Source organism: Stigmatopora nigra, chromosome 21 (genome assembly GCF_051989575.1).
Source record: "Stigmatopora nigra isolate UIUO_SnigA chromosome 21, RoL_Snig_1.1, whole genome shotgun sequence".
NCBI lineage: Eukaryota > Metazoa > Chordata > Actinopteri > Syngnathiformes > Syngnathidae > Stigmatopora > Stigmatopora nigra.
The window spans coordinates 9414619-9429190 of NC_135528.1; the positions used below are offsets into that span (position 1 = coordinate 9414619).

Below are 14572 nucleotides of genomic sequence, written 5' to 3' on the forward strand. Positions count from 1 at the left end.
TTTATTTTCTTTTTCTTGCAAAGGAAAGTATAGTGCCATGTATGCAAATGTCCACAAGAGGGAGACAAAGATTTGATAGGTATTCAGGTCAGAAAAGCATCCATTCCCTAATGTTAATTTTGCCAGAAAACTTGAGCAAAGCTTGTCACTACCAAATTATTTCGAAATGATGACTGTCAGGGATTGGACGCCCTATTTCACTTGTATTCAGCAGAATGATAAAAAGAGCGTCCGTTTGGAATGGAGGTCACCGTGTTCCAATCGAGTGGCCTGGTTTTTCCAACCGTCACGCTTTGTTTATATGGATTGGATTCGTCTCTGGGGGGGGATTTACCCGTCCATAATGGAGTGGCGGGCATTACCGTGGCGATGAGTCAACCCCAAGCTCCACCTACTTTGCCGGGAGATGGACAAGTGGGTCACAGTCTGTCTGTGTCCTTGCACGCTTTTTCAATTTTGCCAAGTCGGCAAATGTCTTGTGACCCGAATCCTACAACAAACTGGGCTACAAAGCCATATCCCTCGGAATGATTTGGGAGTCTGACGCCGTTGCAAATGCTAAAAATGATTTGCTTAGCCTGCTAGCATCATAGCCCCAATCTTTGAATAATAGAATTAAGCACCTTGCTTCCCTTCTAACATGGCAAAAATAGGAGACATTTTCCAGAAGCTTTATTCTTGAACACAAGTATACAAATCAAACCACACACTTTAGTTGTTGTCTTTAATTTATTAGAATTGAGGACACAACACTGCTTGGAAAGAAGGGGACAGTCCAAGGGATTCCATTGCGGCTCATCGGTCACCACGACCGGCGCCATTTTGCCTCCACGAGGAGCCCAGCTGTCCTTGGGAACATTTCCAGCCGCTCGTAGGGCGCTCGATTAATTTTTCCTCTTTTTTTTTTTCCCCTGGTGCAACGCCACGCAATGTCATGCCTGTCCCTTGAAAGAGCGCCATCCATCACTCTAATCGCAGCTCTATTGCATGTGCAAAAGTCATGAGTCACTCGTCAAGGCGCCTAGCATCCTTGCTAAAATAGCTCTATTTCCTATGTCATTCCATTTTTCTAAATGAAAGAGGTGTCCGCCAGCACGTGATTGGAAATCCAGCATTTTTCACTGATTGGAATCGGATGAAAAAGTTCAAACGATTTTGTCCGAAACATTTGGACGGCGGCGGAGGCTTATCAATACGAAACATTTTTTCCCCCTGATTCCGATTTTTTTTGGACACCCCTGAGCTAGGCTAATGCACTGTTCCCACTGGAAGAAAAATAACGACAAAAGAGCGCTACGGGAGGTTTCCCGGCGCGGAAAAACAAAAGAAGACGTGGGCCTTTTGGCGCCAATCTCTTTTGGAGGAAGACTTTTCCAAGATTGCCATTTCACGCTCAACTCCACCATACAAAAACTCTGTAGAAAAATAGCCCGTGGTTACATTCGTAGAAGGAAGGGGACCCAAAAGTGCTCTCCATCCAAACCACGCCACCACGGAGATTCACAGTATCGGAAGGATGCTTAACAGTTGGCGGCCGACTCAAAGTGCGCTGATGGACGTCGAGAAAAAGTGGACGTCCTGGACTTTGGGAGGAGGGTGGGTTGAGGAGAGTGGACGGACGGACGGACGGACGGTGGAGGGGCTACGGGGCTCAAGCCTCCACGTATTGGGGAGGCGGCTCTTTGGGCGGGAGGGACACCACTTCCTCGTAGGCCGGGAGAAGAACCTGCCACGGAAAGGTCACAAGTTTGTCGATATCAAATTCACTGCCCCTTTAAAAAAGAAAAAAAATGAAAGCAAAAATGGCGTCGCTCGATGACAAAGATTCATCACGCCGTGCTTCCCGTTGCTAATTCGGGCAGGCGGGAGAAATATGCTCGGGGGGGGTTTGGACGCCGTCGAGCGGACCAGCGAGCCCTTACGTAACACGCCCGCCCGCCGCCACAGAGGACGTGCAAAAAGAGACAAAATGGAGAACGGGTGGACATGAAAACAAGGAAAGACGTGCGCTTTTAATTCTCCAGGCCTGAGCGAGCGGTCGCCGTGGTGATGATGATGAGGAGGAGGTTGGCAGAGGCTCGTCAGAGGCAGATTAACGTCTTACGTATCAATGTTGGGGATTAGCGTAGGCGGGTGGGCAGATGGAAAGTGGGAACGCCATTAAAGCCGACGGCCAGGAAGACAAACGGCCAGGAAGACAAAGTGTACCCGCAATACCGTCTCCAATCTGACCATCATCCCAAACCAATTTGGATCTTACAAAGGGAAGCAGAAAATAAAACTGTACTGTTTCTTTAAGAACTAGCTACACCAACAAATCCAATTTTCTTCTTTTTAAATAGAGTTTTTCAAATGGAAAAGTAACTAGTGGCTCAATGTAAATAAAACTGGTAATATTCTCTGGCTTGGTGAGTTAGGTTAACTTGGCCCTATTTGATTTCAGGAAGAAAAAAACGTTTTCTAAAACCCTTAAATCACCAAAAGCACTGGGACTGACCGTGGTGTCGTTGGCGGTGACGTAGACCAGGACCTCGGTGGCGCCACCTCGCCCGCTCACGTATCTGTAGCAGTTCCACACGCAAGCGATCAGGTAGGCCTGCACCAAAAACACACACAAAAAAAAACACAAAAAAAGTTCACATTCATCCAGTTCAAGCGCTAAAAAAGTTACTCTCAAATTTAGCTACGGCCAAAAAAACTCACTTTGAAAATATCATCGTATTTTTAATGCTATCTTCCAAAGCCAAGGTCAAATGACTTGCTCCGTGCTTTACGTAACATTTCTGGAGCTGGATGATGCGGGCCGCATCCAAAACGTATGACGTAACGTAGCCTGACTTTGCAGCTCATTCATACAGAATTAAATGCTTTCATTTGCTTTTGGGGGGGGGGTTGTCAGTCGCTCTTCAAGTTAACAAGAGTGAAAAAAAGGGAACAACAAATAAGAAAGTAACCCAAAAATGATGACACCTCAGATACTCTATTCTATTTTTGAATGAATTCCCATTGGTACAAATTGGACTTGATAGTCTGTCCGACGGCGCCTTTTTTCACCCCCACAGAGAGCGGCTTTCTTATTTTGTCGCTTTGCTGGCAGTTTCCCGGTTGGCCTCGTTGGGCCGACGTGTCACCGGGCGTCGGGGGCGCCGCGGTGGGCGGAGCTTGGCAGCCCAACAGCGCCTTCATTGTCTCGGTGTGTGTGTGAAAAGGCCAAGTAGCCGGCCCAAAAAAAAAACGCGCGGGGGAAAGCATTCCATCGTCTTCACTTTGGGGGGAAAAAAAGCTCATGCCGTTAGCCGCTTAAATAGAATATTTAGATTTATTTTTGTTACAATGCACATTAAAAAAAGTAGCACCAAAATGATGTGGCGGTTACGCTACCTTGAAGGAGAGGATGCCGCCGATGAAGAGGAGGACCGCAAAGACCAGGCACATGTTATTGGTGGACATGATGTCCTCTTTGTAAGGGAAGGTCCCCGGCTGGAGGGGGGGGGGTTAGGGATTCAAAACCAGTGCCGGCCGGTGTTAGTGCCAGTCTAAAAAAAATGTTTTTTCAAAAGGGCATCGGCAAGCTCACCAACTGCTGGAGGTAGTCCTGCACCGTGTTGGGGTAGACAGCCACGCTGAGGGCCACCAGGGTGTTCAGGGCAAAGTCAAAGATTTGGTAGCAGAAGAACGGGATGATCCACGCCGCGTGTTGCTACCACACAAATCACCCCGTCAGAAGGCGGCGGACAACGGGCGAGGGGGGCTCACGGTGGGTCCACGGTGGGCCCACCGTGGGCTCACCTTGTAAGCGCCGTACGTGGCCATGCCGCAGATGAGAATCATGAGGAGGGATATGGCCGTGGCTATGCAGATATCTACCCACAAAAAAAACAATCCCATTTTCAAACATCATTGGAGGAATTAACTGGAGGAATATGGAATGGCCTATTTTGGAAACTCACTGGCGTCGTCCATGACGTCCACGTCGGCGCCCAGCTCCGAGCTGGTCAGGTGGTAGCGGTATTGCACGGGGTCGTTGAGGGCCGACAGCAGGATGAGTAGAACCACCGCGTTGATGAGCTGGGGAAGGGGGGGGGGGGGGATAAAAAAAAGTATCCATTTTTGGAGAAAATCGACTCTGGCGGACGGCGACCTTGACGCTAATGTCGCCTGACAATTTGCCGACGTCGACGCAAACGTGGCCTTCAAATAGAAGCGGGGAATAAAATCGGGAAAAGACAAATTGGACTTTGGGGAGGTGTATTAATAGAAGGCTGAGGGTGTAAACGCTTTAAAAAGAAAAAAGCCTCCCCGGGGATTTAGACGGCTTAAGCCGTGTACTATAGACTATGTTTAAAAGATGGGCTTAGTTAGTACAAAAGCATCAATGCTAAATGTAAGCAATGTGCGCATGGAAAGGGAACGGCCATCACGTCAAATCCATTCAAAGATCCGCTTAAATCTTCTCTTTCATTCAAAAAGACTTTTTTTATTGATCATGTTAGCCTTACATTTCTATGACATGTTCACCATATAGAAAAAAAATGCACAATGTGTGTGTCACTTTGTTATTGAATGAAATTAAATGAATCCCTTTTACTTACAGGTTTCCTGACTGATACTATTATCGATATTTGTATTTGCATTGCGTTATAACTTTAAGAAAAAAATTGTATTTCATTTGGACATTTCTCCTCGATTTTGCAATGTCTAATTCAGCATTTCTATGCTTCAACCACATGTCCATCCATCTTTCTATTGATAACAGCTAATATTTGGAATATTTATGGCAATATTAATAATCATCGGAAAGGACGCAACTGGATTTGGCGATGGATCGCCAGCAGCATCGCCACGAACCACTTGACCATTTCCAATCCATCCCCACGTGAAAGCCGAACCATACGTCGACGATCTAGGACAATTCACCACATTTCTCGGAGTCCGCGTTGTTAAAAATAAAAGATAATAGCAATTGCACTGACCATATACCAAATGCCCAAAATAATGGTGCCCGTCCGGACATGGCAGCAGAGGCAGCAAGTCGTCGAGTACCAGCGGTCCCACGGCGAAATCATCCTCAAATGTTCCTCTCTTGAATCAAGACGAGCACTAATTTACATGAAGAACGGCCTTTTCGAAAATCTCTAATTTCAAGGCGGTCAAACCAGTGCGCGTTTTCGTGGTCAAATGAGCGGACGCTCAGAATAGGTCGCCCTGATTAGTCCAAGCATTACGGTAATTCCATTCAAAACACAAGAGTGGCAAACCACTGCTGACTTCCGTGTCTTCGGAGCGCGTTTAAAACCTCTAAATTCAACTCTCAACAATGAGAATAGATCATTTCATTCGTGTCATAAAGTATGGATTGGGTGTTTCTTTTTATTTGGTACCTTTGCATGTATTTTTCTTTGTACATTTTCTTGTAAAATGTTTCGTTTTTGCCATCAATTCTTTGAACATTAATCAAAAAGGACATATGGGCCCTGTTTAGATTTGTTTTGATAAGTTGTTCGTTGGGGTATTTTTAAAGAAGACAACAACAATCAATAAAAGTATATTCGAGTCTTAGTATATTCCCCAAAAAAAAAGTCCAGAGCGTTCCCTGATTTGACGTCACATTAGTGAGCCGGAAGTCAAATGGACCGGAAAAGACAATGTAAGAAAAACGTTTTTCGTTGACCTGTATGCTTTGTTATGTTTGTATGTAAACGTCTTTTCACCTTTTTAATCGCATGATCTAAACTGCCTAACTGGCTGATTTTGGTGTACTCGACGCACGCCGGAAAGGTAAGAAATGCTCCAGCTTTCTACATTGCAAGTTTCTCTAAAGATATAGTTCCACTTGCAGTCATAATATGTGCAAATCCAGTCGCGTTTAGTGTTTTCGAATCATTTCAAAGATCACACAAGGACAGAAAAGAAGACGTCTCAATGATGACTTTTCAATTCGAAATACACTTATGGACCATTTGTCATAAAACGAAAATCCTAATTGTGAAAAGACACTGGCTCCAGTAATATTGCTGATATCTGACCACTTGATTTATTTATTCATTTTTGGTAATGAACATGTATAGTAAGGCTTTTTTCCCTTTAAAAACGACATGGTATAGTATTGTAGGGAAAAAACGACCATGTATAGTAAGTCTTTTTTTTTGTAATGAACATGTATAGTAAGGCTTTTTTTCTTTAAAAACGACATGGTATAGTATAGTAAGGAAAAAAAACGACCATGTATAGTAAGGCTTTTTTTCTTTAAAAACGACATAGTATAGTATAGTAAGGGAAAAAAATGACCATGTATGATAAGTCTTTTTTTTTGTAATGAACATGGTAAGGCGTTTTTCTTTAAAAACGACATAGTATAGTATAGTAAGGAAAAAAACGACCATGTATGATAAGTCTTTTTTTGTAATGAACATGTATAGTAAGGCTTTTTTTCTTTAAAAACGACATGGTATAGTATAGTATGGAAAAAAACTACCATGTATAGTAAGGCTTTTTTTTCTTTAAAAACGACATGGTATAGTATAGTAAGGAAAAAAAATGACCATGTATGATAAGTCTTTTTTTTTGTAATGAACATGTATGGTAAGGCGTTTTTCTTTAAAAACGACATGGTATAGTATAGTATGGGAAGAAAATGACCATGTATAGTAAGGCTTTTTTTTTCTTGTGGTCTCTATGACAGGACGTTTTACAATGAAATTTTTTTTTTCTTATAAATCAAAGTCAAGGTCACAAGAGAGAACAATAGATACTTTGCTGTCAACTTTTATTTTTATTTTTTCAGATGAGTGACAAAGGCAAAAGTGGATGACTTGTGGGATGCAGTCTTCCAACCAAAAGGTTTCCCAATGGCGTGGAGAGCGGGGACACCTGAACACAAAAAAAGTAAGTTTAAAAGAGACATTCATGTTGCTGTGCAAAAAATATTTATTTTCTTTTGTTTTTCTTAGACTCACCTGAAAATGGCGGTGATGTAGGATGTCTATTTGACCAGGTTGCTGACTTGGCCTTTTTTTTTTTTTTTTTTAAGAAAAAAAAGCCTTACTATACTATGTCATTTTTTGAAGAAAAAAAGCCTTACTATACTATGTCATTTTTTGAAGAAAAAAAGCCTTACTATGTCATTTTTTTTAATAAAAAAGCTTTACTATACTATGTCGTTTTTTTTTTTTAAGTATGATTTGGGAATGAAAAGAGACAAAACAACAAATACAACTATTTAATCTTGAAGAGTGATGGCCCAATGGTTAAGTCATCAGTTTTCCACTTATTTGGTCTTGGGTTCAAATCCAAGTGCCTGCAAAGATTTTCCTAATATATCATTCAGGTCAATGAATGAGGTAAAAGTACAAGTACTACTGCTTTCTCCAACAGGGTGGTGGCCCAGTGGTTAAGTCATCAGTCTTCCACCTCTGTGGTCCTGGGTTCAAATCCCGGTACCTGCAAAGATTATTCACCTAAAAGAATAGGTTAAAATGTCTAAGTGTTTAAGTGTATAAGTATTCAGTGGTGGATGAAACATTTTGTCAAAAAAATGACTAAGTGTTTACACCCATTTCCAAGGATAAAACGTTTCAACACCTATGTATAAGTGGGGCACGAGTTGGTGTAGTGGGTTGCACACTCGCCTTTGCACCGAGAGAACGTGAGTTCGCTTCCCGGTGTCGGCGGTTCACTGACCAAGCAAGCGGTCGAGGGTCGGCCGAAGGCCGACCCGAGAACGCCTTTCGCACATACAGGTCCATCAAGTGTCTTCCGAACTGCCGAAGGCAGTTCGGAATATAACCTTTTGCTGAAAAGTATGACTAAGTGTTTCATAAAAATTAAAAAGTTTTTCTTTTTTTTTCCCTTCGTCTTCCATTTACTCACCTACATGGTGTGGTGGTGATCAACCAAACGACGACAGCGGGAAGCGAACCCGGCTCTCCCAGACGGGAGTCCGGTGCACTAACCTCTGCGCCACCAAGTGGACTACACTTTTCTCTGTCATCGTTTGAGTGTCTTGACTGCAAGTCCACAGAAACAACTAAGTGAAAATGTGTCCCAACCGGGATTTGAACCCGGGTCTCCCAGACGGGAGTCCGGCGAGTTAACCACTGCGCCACAATTTGGCTACGTCATTTGAAGGTCTTGCCTGCAAATACACAGAAACAACTAAGTGAAAATGTGTCCCAACCGGGATTTGAACCCAGGTCTCCCACACGGGAGTCCGGTGAGTTGACCTCTACGCCACAGTTCGGGGATAAAAGGCCTCACTATACAAGGTGATTTTTGAAGGACGAAAAAGTCTTACCATGATCCATGGTCTGTCTTTCAGTAGAATGTATCCGAAACACGGCGAAGGAAGAAAAAGGCGCTTTGGACCGAAAACTTGCTTGACGTCAAAGTTGTTTCAGATGCAGAAGATGAAGGGAGGGAAGCTGCGTCTCATCGTAACTCGTATTTGTCTCCTTTGCCTATTTTTAAGGAGAGTTATTGGTCGCTTTTGCCAAAACAAACAAAATAAGCACGCCAAAACAATCCTCCTTTCGTTTCCTTTTCCGGTCGGTGTAACACTTCCGGAGAGAGGCCACGCACATAAAGCGTCAAAAGTTGAAATGATCGCTATCGTTGTTTTGTTCCCCCACTTTGGGCTTGTTTTCAATTATTGAGTCTTTTCTAATGTTTTAAGATCAGATCTACGTGTTGGAAATTGGTTTGTGACTTAAAAGCTTCGCTTATTCAATGATTTAATCTGAAAAACGGAAAGGAGCTGCTGATTGTGGACATTTTGAGATGCAGGGGTCACGTGTCCACACACTTACCTAAAAGTACCACTAGGCGGAGGTCGTGCTTGCACTAACGTCATTTGCATGCATGCTAGGCTAATTGGACATTCTAAATTGCCACTAGCTATGATCGGTTGTTTGTTTCCTTGTGCCCTGCGATTGGCTGGCCATCAATTCAGGGTGTTCATCAGCTGAGATAGGCTCCAGAACCCCCTACAACCCTAGTGAGGATAAAGCAATTCAGAAAAGTTGAGATTTTTAATGCAATTTTAAGGCTTATAGGTGGCGGCTTCTATGCGAGATACTACGGTAACTTATTTTTGTACTGAAGTACCACTCCAGTGCCACAAGATGTCATTAAAGACTCGTAGGAATTGTAAAGTCTTTGTTGTTTTGAGACGTATTGTTGGGGGGGGGGGGGGGGGGGTAAAGGTCTTTTGCGTCTTCACACTGGACCGGGGTCACTAAGACGACGTAGTGCCGCGAGTCGCTGCTGGTCATCCTCTTCCTGGTTCTGCGGGCGGACGGCGTCGGGCAAGCCGGGGTCGGTGCGGGCCTCCGTCGGCTCTCTCGCACTTTCGTCGTCGTCGTACGTGTACACGCGATGTTCTGAAAAGAGATTTTGGGGTACCAGCCTTGCACGCCACAAGCGAGAGAAAATAAATAAATAAATAAACAGGAGGGCGAACCTGGTTGGAAGGCCACCCGTCTCACAGAGGGAGGAGCTTCCGGCCTCTTGGCGGGTACCGTCAGGTAGTGGCTCATCTGCAACAAAAGGTTTTTTTTGGTGTATTTTCATTTTTTGTGTGTTTGTCAAGCTGAGATCATATTGAAAAAGGAGGAAAGTTTTGTGTCTCACCCTCCTCCCCATCTCGGCTCGCTTGCGAAAGCGCGCTTCGCTCACGTCGTCTTCGAAGGGGTCCTCCATCAGGTCGTGCCTGCTGTACGAACGCAGCTGAACATCCCCAAAAGACAAAGAGCGGCGCGTCAAAACCTTTTCCGACGCTCGATGAAAAAACAAGCTAAAAGCGCCTACCCGTTGTCTGTCCTTTTGCATGTTGGAGTGCAGCATCTTTCGGATTTCCTTCTGGCGAGCCTCCAACACGTCGGCCCTGCGCCGGGACGGGAATCGGGGATCCGTGTGGCTGGGAGGTGGCACAATACGTCAGCGGGGAGTACAACACGCCGCCCCCCCCCCTCCGAGACTTACGGCGCGGTGGGCTTGAAAATGTTGCCCCCGCCGCCGCTCTCCACCAGCATCAAGGCCTGCTTCATCTCCATCTTGTTGTAGAAGGAGAGCAGCTGCGGCTGGGTGGAACGCTCGCCGGAGATCAGCCATTTCTTCACGTAGGTTTTGTTGAAGCGACTCAATCTGAAGGCAGAAGAAAAAAGTAGGATTGTTGGATGATGTAGCGTTTGATGATTTGACAAAGTTCCTACTTGTCTTTCCAATGGTGGTGTCCGTAATGGCCGCAGACGTCCTCAATTCCCACCAGAAGATGATCCAGGAACTAAAAGGAAAACAGAGCTAAATGACATCGTCTGCGTCTTTCAGAAGTTCCACGTGGGCAATATCGGAAGAAAAAACACTCTTTTGCGGCCTAAAATGTCATTTTGCTGGGATCAAAGTGACGTGAGGAGGAGTGGCGGCGAGGCCCGACCGACCTGCGTGTGGATCTCCTCGTTGATGGAGTCGTCGCATTCCCTCTTCTTCTTCACTTCCAGAAGCTCCACTAGAGGCCTGATGGTTATCCCCTGGAAGGAAAAAGATAAGAAAAGCATTACCGCTTGCGCTTTGGCGTGGCCGCCGCCGCAGCTGCCCTCCCCCTCCCCCGACCTGGACAAAGACGGTGAAGAAAATGACGGTGATGATGGCGGTGAGGAACAAGTGCTTCATCTGGTGCTGGGTCAGCAGGAAGCCCAGCGAGAAGGCGATGGCGCCTCGCAGGCCCCCGTAAGCCACGATGAACTGGTCCTTCTTGGTCAGCTTGATGATGCGGAACTTGTTGACCACGTACGCCAGGCCCACCACGCCTGGAGGAGGGGCAGGCGGGCCCGGCTTTCAGCCGCTGGCCGGCTCCCGGAGATCCCGGCTCGCCCACTCACCCAGGACTCTGGAGACCAGGCACAGGACCACGGTGACGGTGACAAAGGTCCAGTTCCACTCGTGCGGTCCCGCCACGGTGGACACGCCCAGGAAGATGAAGATGAGGGTCTCGCTCACGCTGCTCCACATCTTCAGGAAGTACTTGACCGTGGTGTAAGACTTGTGCGAGATGTTGGCCTCCACGTACGGTCTCGTGATCACGCCGCACGCTATCAGCCTGCGGCGGGACGGGGACGAGTTTGAACGCGACGCCGGGCGTCGCGGGAAAAGCCGGGAACTCACGACATGATGCCCGACAGGTGGAAGACCTCGGCCGACAGGTAAGCCATGTAGCTGTAGAGGAAGACGAAGAGCGGCTCGATGACGCGCGTGCGCGAGGTGAAGCGGGAGGTGAAGGCGCCCAGCAACCCGTAGACCACGCCGATCAGGATGCCGCCGCACGACACGGCGAAGAAGCTCAGCACGCCCAGCAGGGCGTCGGCGATGGTGACCGTGCCGGCGTGAGAGAACTCCTCAAAGAGGTGGTAGAGAACCTGGGGGTGGGGGCAAGGATTCGGTGAGCGGGTCGGGCGGGGTCTCGCAGCCCGCCGCTCCCTCACCACCGTGACAGCGTCGTTGAGCAGGGACTCCCCGAAGACCAGGATGTACAGCAGCTCGTTGATGTGGATCTCCTCAAAGACGGCCAGCACGGCCACGGGGTCCACGGCCGACACGATGGAGCCGAACAGCAGGCAGGAGAGCAGGTCGGCGCCGGCCAGACGGCCCCCCGCCAGCAGGCAGACGGCGTAGGTGGCCCCGCCCACAAAGAAGGCGTTCCACAGGGTCCCCGCCACGGCCAGGAGCAGGATGGTGCCCAGGTTCTCGGCGAAGGGGCGCACGGGCAGGAAGTAGCCGGCGTCCAGGATGATGGGCGGCAGCAGGTAGAGGAAGAAGAGGCGGCTGTCCAGAACGGGCGCCGTCTGCCGGACCGCCTTGATGGCGCCGCCCACCAGCAGCCCCACCAAGATCAGCAGGCAGCTTTCGGGGACCACCCGCGACACTCGGGGGATGACGTGGAAGCCTGGCCCCGCCCAGGGAGGGAAAAAAGCAATTTAGGCTGTTTGGAGGGCCCTAGCCCCCAGTGGCCGACTACCTTCACTTCACGTCGACATACACAGTATTTCCCCGCACTCTCCAACCGAGACGCGCTTGTGTTATCGAACGGCGGCGCATTAGCGCAGGAAATAGGAGCGGCCCTCCTGGCCGCCAGCTGGACGCGTAGATAAGACAACCGTCAGCGGGGTGTCTCACACGAGCGATGCTAGCGAGTCGTGACCATCAAAATATATATGGTGGCCTTACAATACCCTACATGGAATTGGTATGACTCTTTGGATTTAGTCTCCGGATAGTATTTGGGTGCCTTTTTAGCTGCTAGAAAAATTCCTAATTTGTACTCTTTGGAGAACTAATTATCAACTGGAAAGACTGATAATAACAAAGGTTAATATTGGGAAACAAAGTACTTTTTCAGGAGGTACCGGCGGGGTTCAAGACTTTAATTCGACAAAAAAATTGGATATCGTCTACTGGTTTTTGGCATAGAATTAGCAAAACATCTGTGGGGAAAAGAAACTAGGATTGGAAGTTTGAAAAAAAACGTCCAGACCTAGCATTTCTGGCTACGGCCCTGCTAGCCAGCCACCTGTTTACATTTTGTCGTCTAATCACCTATGCTATTATCCTAGTGACGCCAGAGCATCCATGTTTAAAGGGACACTTACCGAGTTTCATGAGCAGGGCCAGGAGGATCCATAGCGACACCTCAAAGGGAATCCGGATGTGTTCGTAGTTGAAAGACAGAACCGGAAAAGTCTTGGTGGCGTTACCCCGACGACGGTGCTGCTCGTCGTTGTCAACGTCGTCGTTGTCGTCCTTCTCGTCTTCGCGCCAACCGCCGCCCGATTGGTTGTTCGGCACATTCGCGCTAAACACGGCGGTGCAAACCAACAGCGCCAGGAAAAGGGGGGGGATCAGGCACGTCAAACCGGCTCGACGCGGACCCAAGACGGCGTGATGGTGGTGGTGGCGGGCCATGACGATGAAAAGGAGAAGAAGTAGCAGAAGGTGGAGGAGGAGGAGGAACGCGTAAAATTACGCACATAGTTTTTCATGGTGGGAGGAGATGTACCTACCCATCATTACAAATAAGAAAGACAATGTAGTGGGCCTGTGGAAAACCACTTTACCCCCCCCCCCCCCCAAATGCGGAGATGGGAGCGTTCATCAACAACTCATCCCTCCAGTGAGAAAAAACAACAGTGAGTCAGCGTTTTTGCTTTTCCCACACTCCCTCTCACCCCTCTCGCCCCAAAATGACATCCAGTGGGAAAAAATGTCAGACAGACCGTAAATAGTTCAAAGTGCTAGGAAAGGCTATTTGAAAATTCGGAGATTCGGATACAAATCCATGCCAAAAGTCATACAATCGGATGAGGCAGATTGTCATTTGACATGCAAATTTGTACAGTAATACCTCATTTATCGCAGTTCATAGGTTCCAACAGCTGGTAAGGGATATTGTTTTATGGTTTCAAAGCAGACCCCACATGTAGGACTGGCATTTTGAAGAATTTGAGCAGCTGTCCAATGACCCCGCTGAAACGTGTCAGGAAAATTCCTCCGTGGGCTCAACCAGTCGAGAGATTTTAGCCGCTCGCTCGACCGTGTCCAAATGTTTTTGTTGCCGGGCGCAAAGGCGCGTTTAAATGGACGGCAGAAAAGCAGACGCTGCTATTCACTACAACAACAACAACAACAAAGTCGAAAATAACAACAAGAGAATTCCCTCCAAAAGAAAGCCATCCTCCGGAGGAGCACGGCGGGCGGCGGCTGGCTAAAAGCCATTTCGGACAAAACAAAAAATCAGTTGCCGTGCGCAATAGGCAGGATTTTCACATTTTAATCCTGACAGGGAACCAAACGTTACTCTTCGACGTTCACCAGAAAAAGTTTGAAAAATGTTTTCATTTTGTTACATTTGAAGCAAAATCCTTTTTTCAATGGCAACTTTTTCACTTTGGCGGATTTTCCCTCAAACGTGCGCTAGTATTTGACATGGCATGCAATAAAACAACAAACATAATGCTCACCAAATCAACAGCACAACCTTCAAATGGATCACGTGACATTTCAACCACAACTTTTTCCAGTATACTAAAAGGCAACAAAAACAGTTTAAAAAAACCTCCCCATTTTCAGCTTTGTGTTTTGATCACAAATATCTGTCCTTTTTTTTTTTAAACGAGCTTGCAGCCAAACAACTTTGAGCACAAACAAGCCAGTCTTCATGCACATTTACATCATTAAAGTCCACACTAGCATTATTTTTCCCATTTGGGTGACGACGTTTCCCGAAAAAAAGGTACTCTTTTTAAAAGGAATTTTCCCCACACCGATAATTATGGATCATGGTGATTATTCTTCAATATGAGCGGTACTATTTACACGGTTGGTCATTTGGTACGAGTTTGACATCCACTGTCATGGCAGTAAAATCCTCCAGTCCATTTGATTTAAAGGCCTCCTTTTTGGATTGTGTTACATTCCATGTGATGGAGGTTTAGATGTGCTTGTGCATGCGTGTGTGTGTGTGTGTGTGTGTGTGTGTGTGTGTGTCAAGATAAAATACAATAAAATAACACTAGAGTGGAATGTT

General features: G+C 46.8%; 2 protein-coding genes and 3 long non-coding RNA genes across 6 annotated transcripts; 2 read left to right on the top strand and 3 right to left on the bottom strand.

Annotated features, from left to right (window-relative positions):
* Nucleotides 1-710: 710 nt before the first annotated feature.
* Nucleotides 711-5234, bottom strand: laptm4b (lysosomal protein transmembrane 4 beta). Its single transcript, XM_077743793.1, has 7 exons — nucleotides 4974-5234; nucleotides 3951-4068; nucleotides 3790-3863; nucleotides 3578-3700; nucleotides 3382-3480; nucleotides 2498-2596; nucleotides 711-1726 (listed from the first exon to the last, which is right to left on the bottom strand). The coding sequence occupies exons 1-7, from the start codon at nucleotides 5064-5066 to the stop codon at nucleotides 1652-1654; spliced, it is 681 nt and encodes a 226-aa protein (XP_077599919.1). The 5' UTR covers nucleotides 5067-5234; the 3' UTR covers nucleotides 711-1651.
* LOC144215033 (uncharacterized) lies at nucleotides 4843-7152 on the top strand. The gene is made up of 3 exons (XR_013330334.1): nucleotides 4843-5778; nucleotides 6785-6885; nucleotides 6951-7152. It is a non-coding gene; the product is annotated as an uncharacterized LOC144215033 (long non-coding RNA).
* LOC144215032 (uncharacterized) lies at nucleotides 6750-8563 on the bottom strand. Of its 2 annotated transcripts, XR_013330333.1 has the most exons (5): nucleotides 8294-8563; nucleotides 7870-8134; nucleotides 7629-7792; nucleotides 6957-7440; nucleotides 6750-6870 (listed from the first exon to the last, which is right to left on the bottom strand). It is a non-coding gene; the product is annotated as an uncharacterized LOC144215032 (long non-coding RNA). The 2 variants fall into 2 exon arrangements; XR_013330332.1 differs by having other exon boundaries at nucleotides 7629-8134; nucleotides 8294-8562.
* A 620-nt stretch (nucleotides 8564-9183) lies between these two features.
* LOC144215030 (Na(+)/H(+) exchanger beta-like) lies at nucleotides 9184-13128 on the bottom strand. The gene is made up of 12 exons (XM_077743791.1): nucleotides 12639-13128; nucleotides 11475-11935; nucleotides 11158-11408; nucleotides 10875-11092; nucleotides 10606-10802; nucleotides 10434-10523; nucleotides 10209-10279; nucleotides 9979-10140; nucleotides 9805-9913; nucleotides 9628-9723; nucleotides 9458-9533; nucleotides 9184-9377 (listed from the first exon to the last, which is right to left on the bottom strand). The coding sequence occupies exons 1-12, from the start codon at nucleotides 12949-12951 to the stop codon at nucleotides 9214-9216; spliced, it is 2208 nt and encodes a 735-aa protein (XP_077599917.1). The 5' UTR covers nucleotides 12952-13128; the 3' UTR covers nucleotides 9184-9213.
* LOC144215034 (uncharacterized) lies at nucleotides 11745-14520 on the top strand. The gene is made up of 2 exons (XR_013330335.1): nucleotides 11745-12235; nucleotides 12603-14520. It is a non-coding gene; the product is annotated as an uncharacterized LOC144215034 (long non-coding RNA).
* Nucleotides 14521-14572: the final 52 nt, after the last annotated feature.

What these genes read in the sequence shown, in the direction of transcription:
- laptm4b (XM_077743793.1), bottom strand. Translation starts at nt 5,066, where the DNA reads ATGATTTCGCCGTGGGACCGCTGGTACTCGACGACTTGCTGCCTCTGC. An exon ending in TTTTGGGCATTTGGTATATG is followed by an intron (nt 4,069 to 4,973) that starts GTCAGTGCAATT and finishes CCCCTTCCCCAG; the next exon opens with CTCATCAACGCGGTGGTTCT. An exon ending in AGGACTACCTCCAGCAGTTG is followed by an intron (nt 3,481 to 3,577) that starts GTGAGCTTGCCG and finishes CCCCCCCTCCAG; the next exon opens with CCGGGGACCTTCCCTTACAA.
- LOC144215030 (XM_077743791.1), bottom strand. Translation starts at nt 12,951, where the DNA reads ATGGCCCGCCACCACCACCATCACGCCGTCTTGGGTCCGCGTCGAGCC. An exon ending in GGCCCTGCTCATGAAACTCG is followed by an intron (nt 11,936 to 12,638) that starts GTAAGTGTCCCT and finishes GGGCGGGGCCAG; the next exon opens with GCTTCCACGTCATCCCCCGA. An exon ending in GAGCCGAGATGGGGAGGAGG is followed by an intron (nt 9,534 to 9,627) that starts GTGAGACACAAA and finishes CTTTTGTTGCAG; the next exon opens with ATGAGCCACTACCTGACGGT.